The 21,588-nt window shown below is 38.0% G+C and overlaps 1 protein-coding gene across 14 annotated transcripts in view; it reads left to right on the top strand.

Moving 5' to 3' along the window:
- The window catches only part of CASK (calcium/calmodulin dependent serine protein kinase), a 392,568-nt gene that overhangs the window by 311,360 nt on the left and 59,620 nt on the right, over positions 1-21,588 (top strand). For all 14 annotated transcript variants that reach the window (XM_033104288.1, XM_033104205.1, XM_033104214.1 and 11 more), the window contains one exon: positions 1,395-1,516. In XM_033104288.1, the coding sequence (XP_032960179.1) occupies positions 1,395-1,516 (122 nt within the window). The remainder of the gene's footprint in view (positions 1-1,394; positions 1,517-21,588) is intronic.

Raw genomic sequence — 21,588 nt, forward strand, 5'->3', positions numbered from 1 at the left:
TTTGTAAATGGTATTTCTGAAAGTGCATGAGCATTTTTAAGGCTCTTGGGTGTATGTTACCAGATTGCTTTCTGAAACAGTGGTACTCATTTACATTCTCACCAATAAGTGTATGCAAATGGATAAAGTCCAAGACCAGAAGTAATTAGAAACAGCACAGAGTTCTAGAACAGAAAGATTCGAGATTTTTATCTTTATCTAAAGCAGGGTTTCTATTGACATTTTAGGCTGCATAATTCTTTCGTGGGGGTAGGGAGCTGTCCTTGGCATTGTAGAATGTTTAATAGTATCCCAGGTCTCTACCCACTAGATGACAGTAGCACAACCTGTTCCCCACCACCACAGTTGTGACAACCAAAAATGTCTCCAACCATTGCCAAATGTACCCCCTGGGGGGCAAAATCGCCTCTGGTTGAAAACTACTGATCCAAGACTTAATTGTGCAATGAGGCTCTTATTGTTAGAATTTCCCTAACACCATGTATGCTAATATTCTGAAGCCTCACCTCTCAGAGTTCTTTTCTTTCTCTGGAGTATGTATGTATGTACAAGTTGTCTGCAGAGTACATAGCCTAATCATTTCTTTAAGTCTGTGTAAGTGACTTCGTTACTACTCAGTATGTATCTTGCCAGCTGATACCTCTCAGGATTCCTGGTTATAAAAGGAAATGTAAAGAAAGTGACCACACTACCATTTGCTTTGCCATGCAAAAATGATCTGCCCTAATATTTAATATGATATTTGGAAGTGTCAGTCAGTGTACTTACCCTTTGTCTTTGTCTTCTGAATAAAAAAAAGGCCCAATGGACTGAGAACAACTTGGTTCTCTAGACTTTGTATGCAAAGGAAGGTAAAAGAATGGACTAGGATATTTGTTAACTTAAGTTTGAGCCTTAAAAATCCTAAGAAGCCTGTTTTACACCACAGGAGCTCCCGTTTTGAAGGTTTGTCCCTAAGATCTACAGTTAGCTTTACCTTCCTTCAGTTCTTGATAGAATGCATGTGTATGAAAGGTTCACCTGTGTTATTTCTGTAATACTGCAAAACATCATGGGGTCATGGAACCCACATTCTTCTGATGTATATAACTTGCTGCACCCAGATCTTCTAACTCAATGAGAGTTGATGAATTTCCTTAATTTGCGTAAGACAAGCTTCCATTTACTTTGAAAAATGAGGAACATACAATACATTATTAAGAACGTAAACTCACTGAAAATACTCTCTCCTTCAGTGATATGAAACTCATTTAAGTCTATCCTTCACTACAGATACTAACCTTTGAAGTTCTGTCTGTTAGTCCATTGTTCTGAAGTGCAAGATTTAGATTACAAAGGTTAGTTTGACATTGACTTTCTGTACTGGCTGTTTCTTTTCTGTTTGTTCCCCTTAGGAGCAGTCTCACAGGTGCTAGACAGCCTGGAAGAAATTCATGCACTTACAGACTGCAGTGAAAAGGACTTAGATTTTCTACACAGTGTTTTCCAGGATCAGCATCTTCACACACTACTAGATGTAAGTCTTTCTTTTCATTAATTTTTTAGTAAGTTGAATATTTAGCATACTGTTTTTACTTTACATGAATTTGCAGCTGTTCATCATAACAGTCCTTTTTCAGTTGCCTTAAGTCTGAGAGAAATGTGGGAAATCATCCATCACAGATTCATAATTGAAAAAAAGTGCTATATTGTATATAGCACAAATGCAATACAGCCTAACAAGTCACAGTGAAAAAATTATGTGTGTGTATGTATGTGTATCTCTGTTAAAAGAATCCATTGATCTTAGCTTTGATTACTTTTTATTGCTTTAAACATTGTTTTAAAACACTGCACCTCAAGCATGAATATAGGAGAGAGAAAAGACAATAAGATATCGTGCAATGGACTGTGTTCACACATTTCATATTTATTATTGCCAGTTTTCATAGATTCAGTGTCTTCTTAAAACATAAGAATATACTCCATTGTTAAATTTGACAGGCTCCATTGACAGCAGATTGAGATGCAAAGAAAAATCAGAAGCTGACAATTCACATCTACCTTCATTTCAGTCACATTTAAGGAAAATGCCTTTCTGAGAGAACTTGGTCCACTTCAGCAGTGAAAAGTTTCTTAGCATATATTAGTCTACTAGTACATATTAGTCTTTTTACAAGAAAAATGTTCCTTAAGAGAATGATATTTGCTTTGGCGTGCCTGTAAGTTTTGGTGCCAACTCTGATCAATACACCATATGATGCAAATTAAAGGAAAATTTCCCAGAATGGATTCTACAGAATATTGCTCTGGGAGATGGTGATGGGTGTTGCCATGGGGGGGTTGATCTTAAATTTATTGATTAAATTATTGATTGACTAAATAAGTTTGGGAAATGCCACGTACTTTATTCCCTTTGTATAGATTTACAATGGACGTTAGTATATTAACACCCCTGATATGTCCTATAGCAAAGAAACCTGATTAAGAGTATTTTTCAAACTAATTTGGGCACAGAACTTTTACTCACAATCCTGTCAAATTAATGAGGACTAGTTTGGAGAAAACTAAGCTAAGAATGTTGCATTACATTTCAACTTCCCCCTACGTGCAGTCCTAGGAATCTAACCAGCAATTGTTTCTTTCCATAAATTTGGTCAAATCAAATTAATTATCAATTTTTTAAAATTAGTTTGGCTTTTTTATATTTTATCTCTTGCTCACATCACAGTCTAATGCAGGTGGATGAGGGAGGTCTCTTCCACATAGTCATTCATGTATCCAGGTATCTTCCACAGCCATCCCCCAGGGCTTTGGAATCTTCCACTGCATTCTTTACACCCAGCCAGCTAATGAAAGAAAATGGAGACTTTTTCAGGGTCAAGGCTGGAAATGAGCTATGTCACTTTTGCCCAGATTCCATTGGCAAGTACTGGTTACATGCGTACCCAGCTGCAAAAGAGCTGGGAAACATAGTTTTTAAATGTACTAAGTAAAATAAGCCATATAGAGAAAGACAAATACTGCATGGTATCACTTACATGTGGAATCTTGGGGGGGAAAAATGGAAACAGAGTAGAATGGTAGAATGATGGTTGCCCCTGGCTGCGGGGATAGGGGAAATGGAGAAAAGTTGGTAAAAGAGTACAGACTTTCAGTTATAAGATGAATCAGGCCTGAGGATCTAAAGTAGCACATAGTGACTATAGTTGACAGTACTGTATTGTGTGATTGAAATTTGCTAAGAGAGTAGACTTAAGTGTTCTCATCAAAAAAAAATATGTGAGGTGACAGATGTGTTAATTAACTTGATTGTGGAAATCCTCTTACAATTGTATTTGTCAATTTTACTTCATAAAGCTAAAAATGTGCTCAGGAAGATAAGGAAATAGCTCTTCTCTTTAGTGTAATTTATCTCAAGTAATTTGAGGACATTTCAGATTAAGTTCATTTCAAATAACTGTTACTTAGGTACCAAAAACCTTTGAAATTCGTTCTATTTTATGGATAATTCCTAGCATTCCTCCTTCTTCTCCTCCTCCTTCTTTATCATCATCATCATGGTTGTCATTGTTATGTGCTATTTGAGTAAAGTTTGACCTCTATTTGTTGGTTGTTTAAATGTCTATTGTTCTTTCATTGCTTCATATGATGCAGAAAGTTTTCCCAATTGTCAATTTCCCATAGAAGTCAACCCTTTACTAGAACTCGTATGCAGGATATATGAAAGAAACTGCAGCAGAGCATGGAGATTTGGGTTATTTAAGTATAGTCAGTGGTGAGGTCTTTGCTAAGATTCACTGACCTTCTTTAGATCAAGGACTTCTTGTCATTTAAAGGCTCAGGGAAGCCCAAATTGGTTTTTGAAGTTGCATTTTTCTTACTAACGTAACAAGGTGTCTGAGCACCCCAAGCATGAAACCGCAGGGGAAATGCAAGAACATTGCTAGTTTTTACAAGGAGGGGCGGATGGTCATGGTCGGACACAGACTGGACTGTGGAGTGGAGCCAGGCCGCCAGTTATTGCCCAATGCTGAACTTCGAGGACCTCACTGGAAACATTTATTTTTGAATAACTGCTGCATTCTTGGGTAGACACTGTTACAACTTCAGAGGAGACTCAGATTTTAGTGAGGAAAAACATGCTTAAACTTCTTTTGGATGCTTATGAATTGTAAAGTTGTATCTGCAGTATCAGCATCTGCTCCTTGAAAAGGAGCTGGGGGACTGAAAATGAACTGTGCCCAGTAAAGTGACACCATGCCTGCAGAATTTGGCGGACAAGTGCTGCATGGGAACCTCTGTTCCCTCCTGAAATGACTGGACAGGGTTGAGATGCATTTGGTTCTAAAGAACCAAACTGAGCTGTCCTTCAATGAAAGCTTAATCATGAATGACCTAAGCCATCATTAGAATATGCCCTCATAACCAACAGCCCATAAATACAGTTCATTAAGCTCTTGTTGCAGAGCTAACAGACTGCATTACCAATAATGTAATCAATGAAGAAGTCAAGTGGCTGCCACATACAGAAATCTAGCCATTACATTTTTTTTAATTTCTTTTTTATTGGGGAACAGTGTGCCCTTCCAGGACCCATCAGCTCCATGTCAAGTCATTGCCTTCAATCTAGTTGTCGGGGGGTGCAGCTCACTGGCCCATGTTGGAATCAAACCAACGACCTTGGTGTTGTGAGCACTGCGCTCTAACCACTGAGCAAACCAGCCGCCCCACTAAATTCTTTTTAATTTAAGTTAATATTTAAATGTTTAGAGTAGGCACAAAAAAGGAACATGATATGACCAACCCTAGAGAAGAAGCTTTTCCAACTTTGACCATTTATTTTTCTTCATTCTAATGTTCTATATCCCAAGCTTAGATTTGCATTGTTTTGGTTTTTTGTTTCGTTTTGTTTTGTTTTTAGTTTTTATTAAACTTATTGGGGTGACATTGGTTAGTAAAATTATATAGGTTTCAAGTGTACAATTCTTTAATACATCATCTATATATCACATTGTGTGTTCACCACTTAAAATCAGTTCTCCTTCCATCACCATATATTTGACCCCCTTTACTCTCTTCTACACCCCCCTCCCCCCTTTCCCTCTGGTAACTACTGATTGTTTTGTTTTGCAGAATCAATGTTGCTTCCTTTTTAAGGATTCCAAGTAGTGACACGTAATGGCACAGCTTTGTGGACCATGGATTGATTGTTACTGAGCCATGTTATGAAATATCTTTATTATATTTAAATAATTCCTATTAATTCAATGATACTCTAAATAGCTAAGTTTGAAGCCATAATTTTTGTTTCTTGTTATCTTTTTCACCCTGAAGTCTGTTTCATCTGATATCATTATGGCTACACCTGATTTTCTCTGGGTACCATTTGCTTGGAGTGTCAATTTCCACCCTTTCACTTTGAGTTTATGCTCGTCCTTGTAGCTGAGATGTGTCTCTTGGAGACAGCATGTGGTTGGGTTTAGTATTTTGATCCAATCTGCTACTCTGTGCCTTTTTATTGGTGAGTTCAGTCCATTTACATTTAAGGTGATTATTGATACGTGAGGATTTCCTGTCATTCTATCTTTAGTTTTCTGGTAAGGCTGTGTCTCCATTGTTTCTTTGCCTTTTTGTTGTTGTCTATTATTTCTGTATGGTGGTATTCTGTGATGCTTCCCTCTGTTTCTTCTTTTATTACAGTATATATTTCAGTTCTGGATTTTTCTTGAGTGGTTACCCTTAAGTTTAAGTAAAAGAAAGTTTGATATTTAGAGTATTCCATTTTCTTTAGCACACTTACTTTCTCCATTCCCATATTCTGGTTCAGGCCTTCACTCTCCCCCTTTTTATGTTTTGGTTGCCACAATTGTCCCTGTTGATGGTGGTCGAATAGCCTCCTTTAGTATTTCTTGTAGTGCAGGTCGTGTATTAGAAAATTCCCTCAGCTTCTGTATGTCTGGAAAGGTCTTTATTCCTCCTTCATATCTAAAGGATATCTTTGCTGGATATATTATTCTTGGCTCACAATTTCTCTCTTTCGATAGTTTGAATATTTGTTTCCACTCCCTCCTGGCTTGTAGAGTTTCTGCTGAAAATTCTGATGATAATCTAATGGGGTTTCCTTTGTAGGTTACCGTCTTCTTTTCCCTGGCTGCCTTGAGGATTCTTTCTTTGTCGTTGATTTTAGACAGCTTCAATACAATGTGCCTTGGAGAAGGCCTGTTGGGATTGAGGTAATTAGGTGTTCTATTTGCTTCTTGGATTCGAGGATCCAGTTCTGTCCACAAGTTTGGGAAGTTCTCATCAACAGTTTGTTTGAATATATTCTCTGTTCCCTTCTCTATTTCTTCTTCTGGTATGCCCATTATTCTTATATTGCTCTTTCTGATGGAGTCAGAAAGTTCTTGTGGAGTTCTTTAATTTCTTTTAAGTCTCAACTCTCTTTCTTCTTCCATCTGTGTAATTTCCAGGTTTCTATCTTCTATGTCACTGATTCTTTCCTCCATCTGGTCAACTCTACTACCTAAGCTGGTTATTTCATTCTTAATTTCTTCCGTTGAGTTCTTAATCTCCAGAAATTCTATTCGGTTCTTTTTTAAAATTTCAATCTCTTTCGTAAAATGCTCCTGTTGTTCTTTGATTGTGTTTCTGAGTTCATTAAACTGCCTTTGTGTGTTTTCTTGCATCTCGTTGAGTTTTTTCAGAACTGCAATCTTGAATTCTCTATCGTTTAAGTCACATATTTCCATATCTTTAAGTTCGTTTTCCGGAGACTTTTCACTTTCTTTCTGAGCTTTCTTGTTGCCTTGGTTATTCATGGCAATTACTGATTTATTATTTCTCTTCCTAGACATCTACAGGAGTAGCTTCTGCAACAGGTTGATAGGAAGAGATCTTTCTTTTGTTTTCCAGTACTTGTTGGTAGAATGTTTTATTTTCTCTCCGACTGCAGCCTTTTTTTTTCTCTCACACAGTAGTGCTATGTTTTCTCTGCACTATTCCAGCTTCTCACACAATGGGGGGATTCCCTGGGAGACGGGCTTCTCCTCTGTTAATAGTTCGCTTGGGTCACAGGGCGCAGTGTCCGTGTGGGTATGTGAAGAGCTTTTGAAGTTCCAAAGCTCTTCCTGCACCAGATTCAGAGCCCGTGTGTTTCAGCAGTTCTGTTTACTCCTGCAGGGATCCGCCCAGATAGGTGGGGCCAGGGGCGGGGTGAGTTGTGAGAGGTGGCCTAGAGTGATGGCGGCGACCACCACCACAGCCGGTCCTGCTTGCACAGCTCCCTCCCCTCTGCCGGAACTAGTTGGACTGCGAATCTGTGTCTGCGGTCCACAGTTCTGAGAACAGCAAATATTCTGTTCTTTTGGTCTGACCCTGCTACTGTTCCGCTTCTAGCACCGGGCACTTGGGGGCGGGGCGAGCTCTGTGAGTGTAGGGAGGGGGCGGCTAGTCTCAGTGCCTAAGGCTTCCGTTCTCTGCTGGCAGTGAGGGCTTAAACCACCGTTTTCAGCCTTCTTCCCTCAGTCTTTGCTCCGAGGTCTCTGCCGTGAGCGTTGGGTTCAGCCGTGTTATATGCTGCCCCCTCAGCCCTGTGGGCCATAAGCGGAGCCCTAGCAGTCCGAGTCCTTCCCTCTCCCGCAGCTGCGGTAGCTCCGGGATGCAGCGAGCTCGGAGCACTGAGCCGGGTCTGCGTCCTGCGCCTGCCCGCGGCTCCGTCTCCGCACTTCTCCCTTCCCTCCTCCCCCACTGGCACGATTCGCCCTCCTTTCGGTGAATTCAGTAGTGGGCCTCTTCGTCTTGCCTGTCTGCTGTGCAGGGAGTCCTTTGTGGAGTTATTGTTGTTCGATTAGTTGTAAATTCCAGGGGAGTTTTACAGAGGCTCACCTCACGCCGCCATTTTGATGATGTCTCTAAAGCCATAATTTTTAAGCTGACGAAAAGAACTAGAATTAAGTTCCTATGGAAGACTAAAAGTTCATCAAGTACTTTATTTTTTCTAATTGTACTTTTAAAACAATAACAAACTCAAAATTCGAAGAAACATTGTTAGCATTTGTTTGGAGGAAACAAAACATCTGTCAGGTTGAAAGAATTTACACTAAAACCAAAGAAGAAATACTGTGGTTCCACTGAGGGGAGAAATGCTTCTTATTTAAATTCTAGTAAAACATACCTAGTTTAATCTGTAGTTACAAATAGATCCAGAATCTCTAAATATTTGCTACCCAACCAGTTCCACCTGGCACACACATCCTGCTTGCTCCTCATTTTGTGGGAAGTAATAGAGGCTTGAGAAGGAGCTATGCTTGGCCCAGTTTATTCCAGTATGTCTACTTTCAGAAATTAAAAGTACTGTGCAGAGGTGATCTGTGTATGAAATACATAGATCAATTGTAGTACGATAGAATTTGATAAAGCTGCCATAACAAAGTACCACAAACTGGGAGGCTTAAAATAGCAAAAATGATTCTCTCACAGTTCTGGAGGTCAGAAATCCTAAATGAAGGTGCAGTAAGGCCATGCTCCCTCCAAAGCCTCCAGGGAAGAATCCTCCCTTGACTCTTCCAGCTCCTGGTAGATGCCAGCCCTCCTTGGTGTTTCTTGGCTTGTAAATGCATCACTCAAATTTTCATATGGAGTTCTTCTCTGTATGTGTGACTCTGTGTCTACACATGTCCTTCTATAAGGACATCAGTCATTGAATTTAGGGGCCACCCTACTCCAGTATGACCTCATCTTAATTACATCTGTAAAGACCCTATTTCCAAATAAGGTCACATTCTGAGGTTCTGGGTAGACATTAATTTTGAGGGGACAGTATTCAGCCCAGTACAGCATGGAAAACTGACTTTGCCCAGAATTGATTCTTCAGGTGTGAGTGTGAATTGCCCACATCTAATATAAAATAGTGAAATGTGACCCTGTTGTTCCTTAATCAGGCTTTCTTGGGAATTGGTGTTAAAACATAGCTGTATCTTTTAGTGATATTTTGAATCAGTTTTGGGCTGGAACTTGTATGTGATAAATTGGATGGTCAGATGATGAATGTATTTTTGATGGACTGAAAAATCAAGTTTATTTTTAGATAAAAAGCATTTTGCAAGTGTTACTTGGTGGTCTTCTCAATTTCTTATGGAAATGTTCTTATTACAGAATAAATGTTTATTTTGTAAGTCAACAGTGTTCTAAAACATTGTTAAATGACATTTATCTGTCTCTGCCAAACTGACAACTAAGTTTTAAACATTTACCCACCATCTGTCATACATCCGAACAGCTGTTAACATTTATTACATACCTAATTAAGATTATTTTTGTGGGAAATCCTAAAATTATTTTTTCTAAAAATATAATCAGTGATTAGATTAATAAAACAAAAATTAACTGCAGTAACAACTCAATTTAGCAGTTTTATATTAATTTATAAGTAGATTTTTATAATAGACCAAGTAATAGTTTTAAATATTGCATTAGAAATAAACTGGTATCTGGAATCCTCCATATTTAATATTACTGACATCTATTTTTATAATTGTTTACTGTTTAGGGAAAGTTAGAGTTAGCACTGGAAAATTACAACTCTTGATTTACTATTTTGCTTTTTTGAGATGATATTAAATTAGTAGTCATATTTGGGAACAGCATATTTTTAGAACTTAGAAGTTTCCTAAAGGGAAAAAAATGGAACTTCTGCAGTAATTTGATGTTTTTGAGCCAGTTGGGGTCTGAGAAATAAGTTGATACACTGTTAGGTTTGGATGTTTAAATAGATTACCAGTCAGGAAATGCCAAAGTTAAGTTTCCCATGAATTTATAGTCCAGTCGATTGGCACTTAAATGTCTGGAATAATAAAGCCTATCTGAGGACCTTCAAAGACTGAGCTACTGGTACCTTCTCAAGGTCCCATGCCGTCTTAGGAATCAGCTTCGGCAAATATGAAACCAGCGGGACAGTGGGCCAGTGGTGGTGGTTCTTGTATTGCTTACCTCCTGGGGCTGGAGATTAAAGTGCGTTGCTGCTCACTTTGGGTACTGGGCTCTCTCATTCCACTGTTACTAACTGGATGGGCAAAAACTCCCATGTCTGTTTCCATCAGTGTATGGCAGTATCAGTGTCAGTAGAAAAGTACCACTTAAAACAGAATTCCTGGGGTAAAGAGAGCTAGAGATATCATATGTCCTGAATATTTTCAAAGTAGTTTTTCTTCATTCTTAATGTAGATATCAATAAACTTAGCTCCTTCCCCCCCAAGAGCTACTAAGGTATATGGTCATTTGTTAAGCAGCAATAGAAAACTAATACAAGCAGAAACAAAACAAGGACTGTCCACTCCTACCACCTCTATTCAACATTGTACTGGAGATTCTGGCCAGTGCAGTAAGGCAAGAAAAAGAAATTCAAGGCATGCAGATTAGAAAAGAAGAAGTAATACCATCTTCTTGCAGAGAAATTTTTTTAACTGTTTTTATTTTAATTGGGAACTATCAGGGAACAATGTGCTTCTCCAGGGCCCAGCAGCTACAAGTCGTTGTCCTTCAGTCTAGTTGTGGAGGGCACAGCTCAACTCCAAGTCCAGTCGCCGTTTTCAATCTTAGTTGCAGGGGGCGCAGCCCACCATCCCATGTGGGAATTGAACCGGCAACCTTGTTGTTGAGAGCTCGCACTCCAACCAACTGAGCCATCCGGCCACCCCTCTGGCAGCTCAGCGGCAGCTTGTTGTCTTCAATCTAGTTGTGGTGGGCGTAGCCCACCAGCCCATGTGGGAATCAAACTGGCAACCCTGCCGTTCAGAGCTCGTGCTCTAACCAACTGAGCCATCCGGCCACCTGAGAAATATCCTTGTATGTAGAAAATCCTAAGGAAACTATGAATGATCTACTAGAACTAATGGCAAGTTTATCAAGATTTCAGGATACAAGATCAATATACAAAAATTAACTGTACTTCTATATACAAGTAATGAATCATGTGAAAGTAAAATTAAAGAAATTCACAATACTATTAAAAAGAGTGAAATATTTAGTGGATTCCACAAAAGAAGTATAGGGCATATACACTAAAAACTACAAATGTTGCTGAAAGAAGATCTAAATAAATGGAGAGAGATATCATATTGTTGGATTAGAGGACTTGATATAGTTAAGATGGCAGTTTTCCCCATATTGATCTGTAGAGTCAATGTAACCCTTATCAACATCCCCACAGATTTTTCTTTTTGTAGAAGTTGACAAACTGATCTTAAAATTTATATGGAAATGACAAAACAGTTTTGAAAACAGAAAAACAGTTGGAGAACTGATTTCAAAGGTTACTATAATGCTACAGTAATGAAAATAGTATGGCATTGGTGTAAAGATAGACATAGATCAATGGAACAGAATAGAGTTCAGAAATAAATCCTCGTATGAGGGTTTGTTTATTTATTGTGAGGGTCAATTAATTTTCAACAAAGGTGCCAAAGCAATTCAGTGGGGAAGGAATAGTGTTTTGTTTTTTAAACATGGTACTGGAGCAACTGGATGTCCATATGCAGAGAAATGAATTTAGACCCTTAACCTCACACCATACACAAAAATTTCCACAAGATGGATCATACATCCATTGTAAACTTAAAACTATAAAACTTTTAAAATATAGGAGTAAATTTTCATTACCTTGGATTAGGCAAAGAGTTCTTAGATATAACACAAGGGAACTTTCAGAAATGAAGGAAATGTTCTAAAACTGGATTGAGATGATGGTTGTGTAACTGTATGAATTTACCAAAAAATCATCATCCACTTACACAGGGACAACTGTACAGTTTATAAATGATATCTCAATTAAATCTTTTAAAAGTGAAAAAATGAAAAGTAACATATTTCTTTTTATTTAAGAAAATCTGTTTTACCCTTTTTGTATTATTTTAAGGGAAAGCACTGTTGGCAGTTTCTTCCATGTGCTATGGGTTATTGTGTACTGTGGATCCCATAGTGTCATTTAGAATCCATTGCTGCCACTACAAACAACATCGGTTTCCAGTGTCTCCTGGCATTGTCTCTGTCCTAACACCTGTCTAGCAAAGCCTAGCAGCCTGCCCTCTGCAGTGCTCACAGAGCCCACTGAAAGGGTAATTCCAGTAGCTTTCACAGGGTCATTACACTGATTTCCCCATCTCAATATTTACTTCTATGGCTAACACTTTACTTTTTACTGACTTTAAAATGTTGAATTTGTTCTTCTTTCCCAAGAACTGTTTTATTAACCAACATGTAGTTATGCCCTGTGGAAGAACTCCAAATTATCTTTTTTGTTTAAAAACATTATGAATTACATAGTTTTATGTATTTTGCAATGGGGGGGTACCTTCTCAAAATGACATCTTTTAGTTTATTCTTTTAGTTAATTTCTTCTACATTCAAATACATGTTTGTCATTTCCCAAAGTTCACAGCTTTTCTGTAGATTTTATTTGACATAATATCAATCTTTTTGTCTTTTTCTGTGGTAAAATGTACATAACATAAAATTTACCATTGTAACCATTTTTAAATGTCCAGTTGAGTGGCATTAAGTGCATTCACACTGTTGTGCAACCATCACCACCATACACCTCCAGAAGTTTTTCAGCTTTCCCAAATGAAACTCTGTACCCCTTAAACACCAACTCACCATTTCCTTCTCTCCCAGCCTCTGGCGGCCACCACTCTACTTTCTGTCTCAGCGAATTTGATTACTGTAGGTACCTCACATTATATAAATGGAATCATACCATATTTGTTCTTTTGTGACTGGCTTATTTCACCTAACATAATGTGCTCAAGCTTCAATCATGTTGTAGCATATGTCAGAATTTCCTTCCTTTTAAAGACTGAAAAATATTTCATTGTGTATACCACATTTTGTTGTTTCACTCATCCAATGTCAGCGTTTTATGGTAGACAGTTATGTAATAGGAGAAACCAAATTTTCAAAATAAAGCTGGCCGGTAGAAGGGAATTCAGCCTTATTAGTTCCATCCCCAGGCAATTTCTCTATCTGGGCTCCAAGTTAGCTCCTATATTCTACATCTTTGTAAAAGGAAGGTGTGATTTTCACTGAAAGTATTATTAACTACAGGAGTCCCTCTAGTTCCCTCATTTGTTCAGATGAATTACTCCTTAAAACAGGAATTGGAATTTACTGTGAAATACCAAAAGTAATGAATCGGCTTATCCATGGTACCAGTGTTTCCCACGGGGTGCCATTCTCTTTTTGTGACACCACAGCCAACCTTACCAGAAGGCAAAGGAATGTTCAAAAAGCCTTCAGAGTGCAGCAAGCCTTGATTCTTCTTCATGCTATTTTCAAGGAAAAGAGGGGATTTCCCCCTATAAAGGAATGCAGTATAGGCTTTTTCCTCATGCTTTCTTTTGTTTGCTCAAGAATAAGCATTATGATTTGTTTCTTACAGGGTTCAAAGGAATTCAGTTAAAGAACATTCAATGAGATTGGCTTGCAGCATTCACAATCCAAGAACTTAGCTGTTCCTTCTCTTTGTGGCCCTTCAAACACGTACCATAAAACCACTTCCGCTAGACTGTCTTTGTTTTCTTCTCTCTTAACTTTCCACAACAGAAATTCATTTTTGCTACAGCTACTTGTACCAAAGCTTGGTGTTTACCTATGCAAAATAAAAGTCATATCATAAGTCAGAAATTATTGTACTGCATCTGTAATTACATAAAATAGTATATGACAGACACACCTAATGTAAATGTTTTCTTTTAAAGCAGCAAATTATTACTAGGATATTCATTCAGTGTAAATATCATTTAAATATTATTGCAGATGCTTCAGAAGAGCTCATTAGGAAATGAGGTTTTAACACTTTTTAAAAATGTTTTTAGTGTGGTTTTTTTTAATAATTGTTTTATTAGTTTCAGGTGTTATTGAGTTTTTTTAATAGAAAAGAAATTTATATCATAGTGAAATTTCTCAGTTGGGCAAACTCTTGTATCTAGTATTAAAAAGTGCCCCATTTCAGAAAGTTTTTTATTAAAAGCAAAATAAAGCCTGGTTATTTCATCTATATAGGCTTTTTCCTCATGCTTTCTTTTGTTTGCTCAAGAATAAGCATTATGATTTGTTTATTCTAGGGTTCAATTTTAGCGTTATTTGGCAACTGCAAAAGGCCTAGAGAACAGTCAAGTTAGGTCATCTGAGCCCAGGGTTTGAGTTTTTCAGAAAGAGCTGACAGAAATCTGCCACAGTAGCCTACACTGTTAGTCCACCAAAGGGACAGTCTTTTTAGATTGAACTAAAAGGTCAAGGTCAAGGAAGTCTTAATTTCCTGAATTCAAAAATAAATCCCCATAAGTACAATGTTCTAATGGGACTTAAAAGCAGGTCTGTACACAGACAAATAAACGTAAGCCAAGCAAGCCTCCTTAGGGGTACCTTCGCTTACATAATCCCAAGTATATTTTTACAACTCTTTCATGAAATCTTCAAATGGCCCAGATATACTAATTTTTCAGTTTCCTATTTGCTGTCAGAAGAAAACTGTCATAATGGATTTAGTTACAGTAGCATATTACTAAGCCAGCCGGGCCCCTTTTTAAGATTTCAAGTAATCACCCCATCGTAATTTTCTAAAATTTTTTTTTAATTAACGTTTATTGGGATGGCAATTGTTAGTAAAGTTACATAGATTTCAGGTGTACAATTCTGTAATACATTATTTATAACTTGATTTAAGCTAGCATTGCACTGCTGTACTCTTAGGCTAAAGCTTTCCTGGGATGTCTAACTCAAGGGCTTCCAGGAACATTCTTATTGGCCACTAAATACAATATGCAGTACATCGGATGTCCATTTCTAACTTGAATTGCCCAATATAAACTGGACCATAGTATTGGTAGCAGCCCTGAACCTTCCTCCAGAGAAAGTCTAAATTCCAAAGTGAGACTCCTGCTACTTTAGTACAGTCACTAGATTTGTGGAGTTGATGCCCGTTTTTTAAATGTAAGAAACAAGTTTAGTTTAAGAGTTATAAAATTTAGCTATTTACACGTTTTCTGAACTTTTAGAGGGAAAGTTAGCACATAGTACAAATGGTGAAGGATAATGTGCAAATAAAATGGAAGTTCACTCTTCAGATGAATGTGGCATTATCTCCATCCAGATGAAGAATCATCTGCATGACAAATCTTTGAGTGCTTTCTTCAGCTATTTTTTAAAAACAGATTTTCAGAAATTTTGTAGAATCTAAATTTTTAGGAAAAACAAATTTTAGTGCTGAAGAGTAGGCATTTTTGTATCTCATAAAAAAGAAAAAATGTCCTAGGTGATTTTAATTTTTTGTAAATCATAATATCCCAATGATGCATAATTGTTCATAGATTTGTAAGATGGGCAGGTTATGTCAGTTCTTCCCAAAGTTTAATTATAGCTCCTTAAATTTTTGAAAATGCCATTTTAAATTTTGTAGTGTGTCTCTTTCACACTTACATTTCTCATCATGCAATCTTTAGGCCGCTGTTAAATATACTGCTCTTTTCCTAGTTTGGACTGTGTCATGTTTAATGATGCCAAAGATATTTAAAAGGGCGTTTTCATATTTTTAACCAAGAGACAGCAAGTTTATATATAAACTTGAGCAGGAGAAAAATAGATTTTAGATCTCAGAAGATTTCTCCGATCTCTAATTTCTGAAAATCAGCTCCAGTGCAGTAATTGGATATCAGTTCCTTATATTTTAGTATTAAATCTTCTTTCCCTAACATTTTGCTGGATTTCAAATGTATTTTTTTTAATTCTGTTGGATATCAATGACTGATCTGCTGGGTTCACTGAAAAGATGTGACATTGGAACTTTGTTCCTAATCACACAGGTTCTTCCAAAAAAATGTAAAGTCTTAATAAGATAGTCTCAATTTCCAGTACAAGTTATTTCAATTCCATTATTGTTGTGCGGTGTAAACTTGTGATCTGTGTTATTATCTGTTTTGCTAGGGTCACAGGCACATTTCATTACATACTTTGTAACTAAATATTTAACTCTTGAACACTTCAGTTCTTCTCCAGCAAGGAGCTTCTTCAGTGTCTTCAGTGTTCCCTGCAACTCTACAAATCCATTCATTATTTAGCCCATGTCTGCAGTCTAGTTACAAAAGTTACAATCTTTGTCAACAAATATACCTTTTGGTCCTTGGATTTGGTTTTCTCTATACTAAAAACCTAGTGGGACACATAACCCAGTGATAGTAATTTTACAGGTTCTCTGCCAGCCGTCCCATTTTAAATGTTGATCTTGCTAAAAGCTGGGTATAAACTATGAGCAAAACAAAGGTTTCTATTTGAGGACTAGAAATCAGAGAAGACAGTGAGATATAATGAAGTATGGTAACACATGAAACGACTTAGTGTTTTGAATGTAAATAAAAAGTGACATATAAACTGATTTCATCGTCTTTATGTTTGAAAGTACAATCTCAGGAGAGTTGAATTTAACGTTACCACTCACTTTATTCTGCTTTGTTTAAAACACCCCTTCTCAAATACAGAATGTGCCCTCCTAATGGAACTGTGCTCGTACTCCTTGACAGAAAGATAAAGCGTGTCTGTAGCTGTGTGTGGTCATACCTGACCCAGTGCCAGAGACTGGCCGATAGCAGGCCTGCCTGTGAGGGAGACAGTGTGAAACAGTCTGTTCCCCTTGCAGCTGTTCATATTTCCTCATTTTGCCTTTTTCTTTAAATAAAAAGTGCTGAGGCTGGGTAAATATAATTTCATTAGAAAGAGAAAACAAACAATAATCAATTCATTCTTGTTTTCTCTCTGTGGAAAATTTATTAATATTCTTCCCTCCCTCCCTCTGCCTCACCCTCCATACCTCAGCTTTACAAATACACGTGATATCTTCAAATTTCAGGAAAGCAAATAGCAAAGGAAATATATTTTGTCATTTCAATCAACCTTGAATTTAAGCTTCTAGAGCAGCCAGATGCAGCTCTCAGGCCAAATCCAGCCAGCCACCTGTTCTTGTAAGTAAAGTTTTATTGTAACCCAGCCATGCCTATTCATTTATGAGTTGTTAATGGCTGTCTTCTCATACACAGCAGGATTGAGTGGTTGTGACAGAGTTCAAATGGTCTTCAAAGCCTGAAATATTTACCATCTGGCCCGAAAAGGATTAGGATTCTAACATTATTTAACAGGGCAAAGCTTATAGTTGATTGGTAGATATCCTTCAAGTCATATTTAGTGTATTTTTTTCCTACAGCCTATAAATGGCATTTTCTACAGTTCTTTCCCCCAGTATTTGCTAAGATATCTCCCTGACATGAGACTTGGTGTATTACTGAATTCTAATCTGGTATGAAAGAAAGCACAGCTCACCAGGCGGCCACGATCTAGTCACTGCTGCTCTGGCTGCAGGACCCTGAGCTTGTCACTTTGCCTCACTGGACCTCAGCTTCCTCCTTCTTAAAATGGAGGATTGGAATCATGTTAATATCTAAGATCCCTTCTACCTTGAAAACTTGTGAAGTAAGCCATACTTGAAACATACAAAAAAAAAACAAAAAAAGTAAATGTGGTCAAAATACAATTTCTTAATTTTGCAGGAAATTTTTTAACTACGCAAGCAGGACTGAAGATAAATGTTATTTGGCTCCTAAAGAAACAGGCTAAGAAATAAGTATTCCCACTGTTTATTTTTATGTTACTCTGAATTTTTTAAAAAGTATGTCTATTTATAGTTCCTATGCACCAGCTCAAATACTCATTTGTTTTTTAAAGAAACATGTATTAAACATCTACCGTGTACTCAGTCCCATGCTTAAGTACTGTTACAGAATATCAAAGAATTCAAGAGTCTGTTTGTGGAAAAAAGAAAGAAGCTCTTAAACAGCATGTTCTATAATCTTGTCCCTCACGCAGCCATTGCCCCCCTTGTCTGTTAATGCCCTCGGTGTGGCAGGCATCCAGATGTTGGCTCTGTCCTGGGTTGCTTCTGCCCCCAGCTGTTACCGCACAGCTACTTAACTTCTGGGTCCACTTGCTCTGTGCAGACAGCTTTCTTGGGCAGGTTCCATCAAGAAGGCTCCAGCCAGATTACTTTCTGAGACAGCAACTTGATTCAGTGGGAAACACACACATTCTTGCCCCAGTATACAACACCAGTGTGGGCTGCCCTCACCCTGCCATCAAGGGCTGCCCCAGGTGGCCTCCAGCCAAGAAAGAGGCCACAATCCCTTTTCACTTGGAACCCCAAACACCACATATCAAGCTGCCCCCAAGCACTCTGTCACACCGGGCTCCTTCCTGGTGCCCCAAGACAGGCCTTGTAAGTTGCTGCAACTCAGCAAGCATCCCTCCAAAGAATGAGATAGTGAGCTCTCCTTGCTGGCACCTCCAGTTTCCATGCATGATTCTTTTGGAGCATCCACTATCCTTCACTTGCATGAGGAAGGGGGCAACTCCCTCGCCTTTCTTCCCCATCAGGAAGGGAAAGGGAAAATCAAATACATGCTCTCCTCATCCTGTGATTCCTACAGATTCCAGGCTTCAGCTTCTGTAGGCAGAATGGGGTGCTGGGATGAGTGTGGAAGGACCATTTTGGCCACCTTTCAGCAAGCCCTAGAGGGATGATCTGGCAGTTTCCTAGCCAACTTGGTGCCACTTACTTCCTACTGGCCTTGCCTCTGGAAGTCCAAAACAGACAAAGTCCCAAATCACATTATTCTGTATACTCTTTATACATAATGGACTCAGGGAGGAGGTAAAGTGTGTTAAGAAAGAGAAGCTGAAGCTTTCGTTTGTTCTCAAAATCCAACCACCTATCACTTGCCCCCAGACCTTAACAAAACTCCACCTGGATTTGTACTTCGAACCCTGAATTTCACCTCATAGGCAACATACAATATGAAGATGACCTATAGGAATGAGAAGTTGAAAGCTGCATATTTCTGACTCCTGTTTTAAAAACTTTTAAGTTACATTGCGTTCAAATTTCCATCCGTTGATGACTTTTTATTTACCTGTTTCGCCACGTTTCTCAAACACTTTGTGTTACGGGTATCCTTAAAATATTTTTAGTCCCTAAGGCAAAAATACAGTCATAGAAATTGAGGGGGAAAATGAAGGTTGGCATGTCATACATACACATAACTTGGTGCTGCTCACTGAGATCCTCTCCAGTTGATAGTGCTGGAGCCCAAACTACTCTCCGGTCCCCAAAGGGACCAAGCTGCCATATGTTTCTGGGCCTTTGGTTATACATGTCTTTGGAATTTGTGAGTTCTTTGAGGACAAGAATTCTCATCCTTTTCATCTTCATAACCCTAGTAAATAGAACCCGAATGCCTAGTGTATAGTAGAACCTCAACAAATATTCAATGCATGGATGCATGGATGGATGGATCAGCAAGGGGTCCCTCCTTCCCACTGATAGTAGCCTGAGCCCCTTCCCTGCCCCTTCCTGCCTTGGTTCTTATTTCCCTTTTTGGTTAATGAGCAGGCAGTGGAGATTCACCATCTATTCTTAGCCACATGGACACCACCCATTTCATCCAGTGCCTGCCCTAAGAGCTGCAGTCCTGTGCTCTTTCTCGGAGCTGGAGGGGCAGAGCCCAGTGCCCCCAATTCAGGCAGAAGGCCCTTTTTTTTAATTGCTTCTTACTGTATCTGCCTTTGATATTAAGCATCCCACCTCACCCTCATCCCACCACTAGGTCAGTTGAACTTTGGGTGAGTGTGTGATGAACTGGATCAGGCCAGACCACAGGAGCAGAGGAAAACTTGGTCTGAGCACTTTCCACGGAGCAGGGCCTTGAAAGCATCTGCAACCTGTGACGTTCTAAGGCCAGAATGGTGGTTCTCACTTTACTGCTCTATGCCTCGGTTCTCTCATCTGTAAAGATGGGAAGTAGGGGTTGTTTGAGGTTAAATGAAGAATATAGGTTAAGAACTTTAAATAGCACCTAGCATCTAATAAGTGCTCAATGAAAGCAGTTGTCATTGTTATTAGTACTGCTACTCTTACTCTCAGAACTGAACACTGGGCATAAAGATTTACAAATACCTAAAGAGTTTATTAAAGCACAGATTTCTGGACCCCCTTTTCAAATTTTGATTCACTAAGTCTGAAGTGAGGCCAAGGAATGTATGTTTAATCACCATTCCAGCTGATTATGCTATGAGTCTTCAAGAAACCACACTGACATAAGACCTAGGGAACCGTATTTGGCATAGTAAGACCAAGCCAAAAATAAAAAGTCTCCTGACAGAGAGAGAGCAATTCTGGGAGCTGTGGAATTTTTGTTGCTTTGTGAGTAAAAACAAATGTGCATTTATTAAATGTGTAAATAGGAACTAATCCTAATCATAGTTGAAGTTTTTGAAAGTAATGCTAGTAATAGCCCTTGGTGAAAAAAAAAGGCAATATTTTTTGTGATCAAATGAGGTATTATAAAGTGATAGTGCCGTCAGTATGTAAAGCCTTGAGTTAAATTTGCTTTTTTTTCAGAGTAGCATTCGAAAGTTTTAAAAATATTTTTATTATTCATGTAGTGTTTTTAATTTTGTTTAATTATCAATATTAGGACATGTCAGGTGATGACTGTATTTTTTACATGTTGTGTATTTTAAATGTTTTTTATGTAACTTATGGTTCTTTACTTGGGGAGGGGGTCTTCTGTTTTTTGCTGTATATGTACAGTATTGCTTTCATCTCTATAGACTAATCTAGGAACCTAACACTGTGTATAACATTGTTTCTATGGGAAAATATATTCCCTAGTTCCAAAATCCAAAATTTACAATCTTTAGAAACAAAAACCAGTCAGAGGATGGAGACTTCTCACGTGTATTGTACAGAGATTTGGGCAAACTTTGGTGGAACACCACACATCACTAGCTCTCTAAATGTTAATATAATATTTTAAATAGACCAGCGTTTTACTAACCTACTTACACCATACAGGTTTCTGTTTTAGTAGTGCTTTCTTAATGCCATCATTTAAAAATAGTCACTACTCTATCCTCACATTGTTTTCATTAGGCATTTTTTAAAATAAATTTATTTATTTGTCATTAGGCATTTATTTGTTTGTCGTTAGGCATTTTTATGTATGGTGTAGCCTAAATATCTACAAGTCGTAAACCTTTGTCTTGCATGAGTATCAACAAATCTAACTGTATTCTGAAGAATGCTTAGTCAATATTTGACCTCTCAACTAGCATGGTTGCGCATAGTAGGGGAGGTAAAAAAAGACAAAACCAAAACCAACCCCCCTAAAATCCCCACCTGTTTTAGAGAAGTTAGGAAATAGAAGTGGCAGACTAGCCAAGATCATTTTTAACTTGTCACTTTTCAAAGCAGATTGTTGAATGAGACATTTCATCTAAGGTAGAAAGTAATATTTTAATTGCATTTTCTACACTATAGAGATTTTTCTCTAATGAATTAATTGTCTTCAGAAAGTTAAATTTTGGATCATTTAGATGTGTGGGGTTTTTAAAATAGATTTTTATTCCTTCACAGTCTTCTCATACTCTGAACTTCAAATACAAAAGGAAAAAAGTTTATGTCCATGATTTCCTGTGGAGAATGCCAGCACTGATACTGTTAATGACCAGCCC

Source organism: Rhinolophus ferrumequinum, chromosome X, assembly GCF_004115265.2.
Source record: "Rhinolophus ferrumequinum isolate MPI-CBG mRhiFer1 chromosome X, mRhiFer1_v1.p, whole genome shotgun sequence".
NCBI lineage: Eukaryota > Metazoa > Chordata > Mammalia > Chiroptera > Rhinolophidae > Rhinolophus > Rhinolophus ferrumequinum.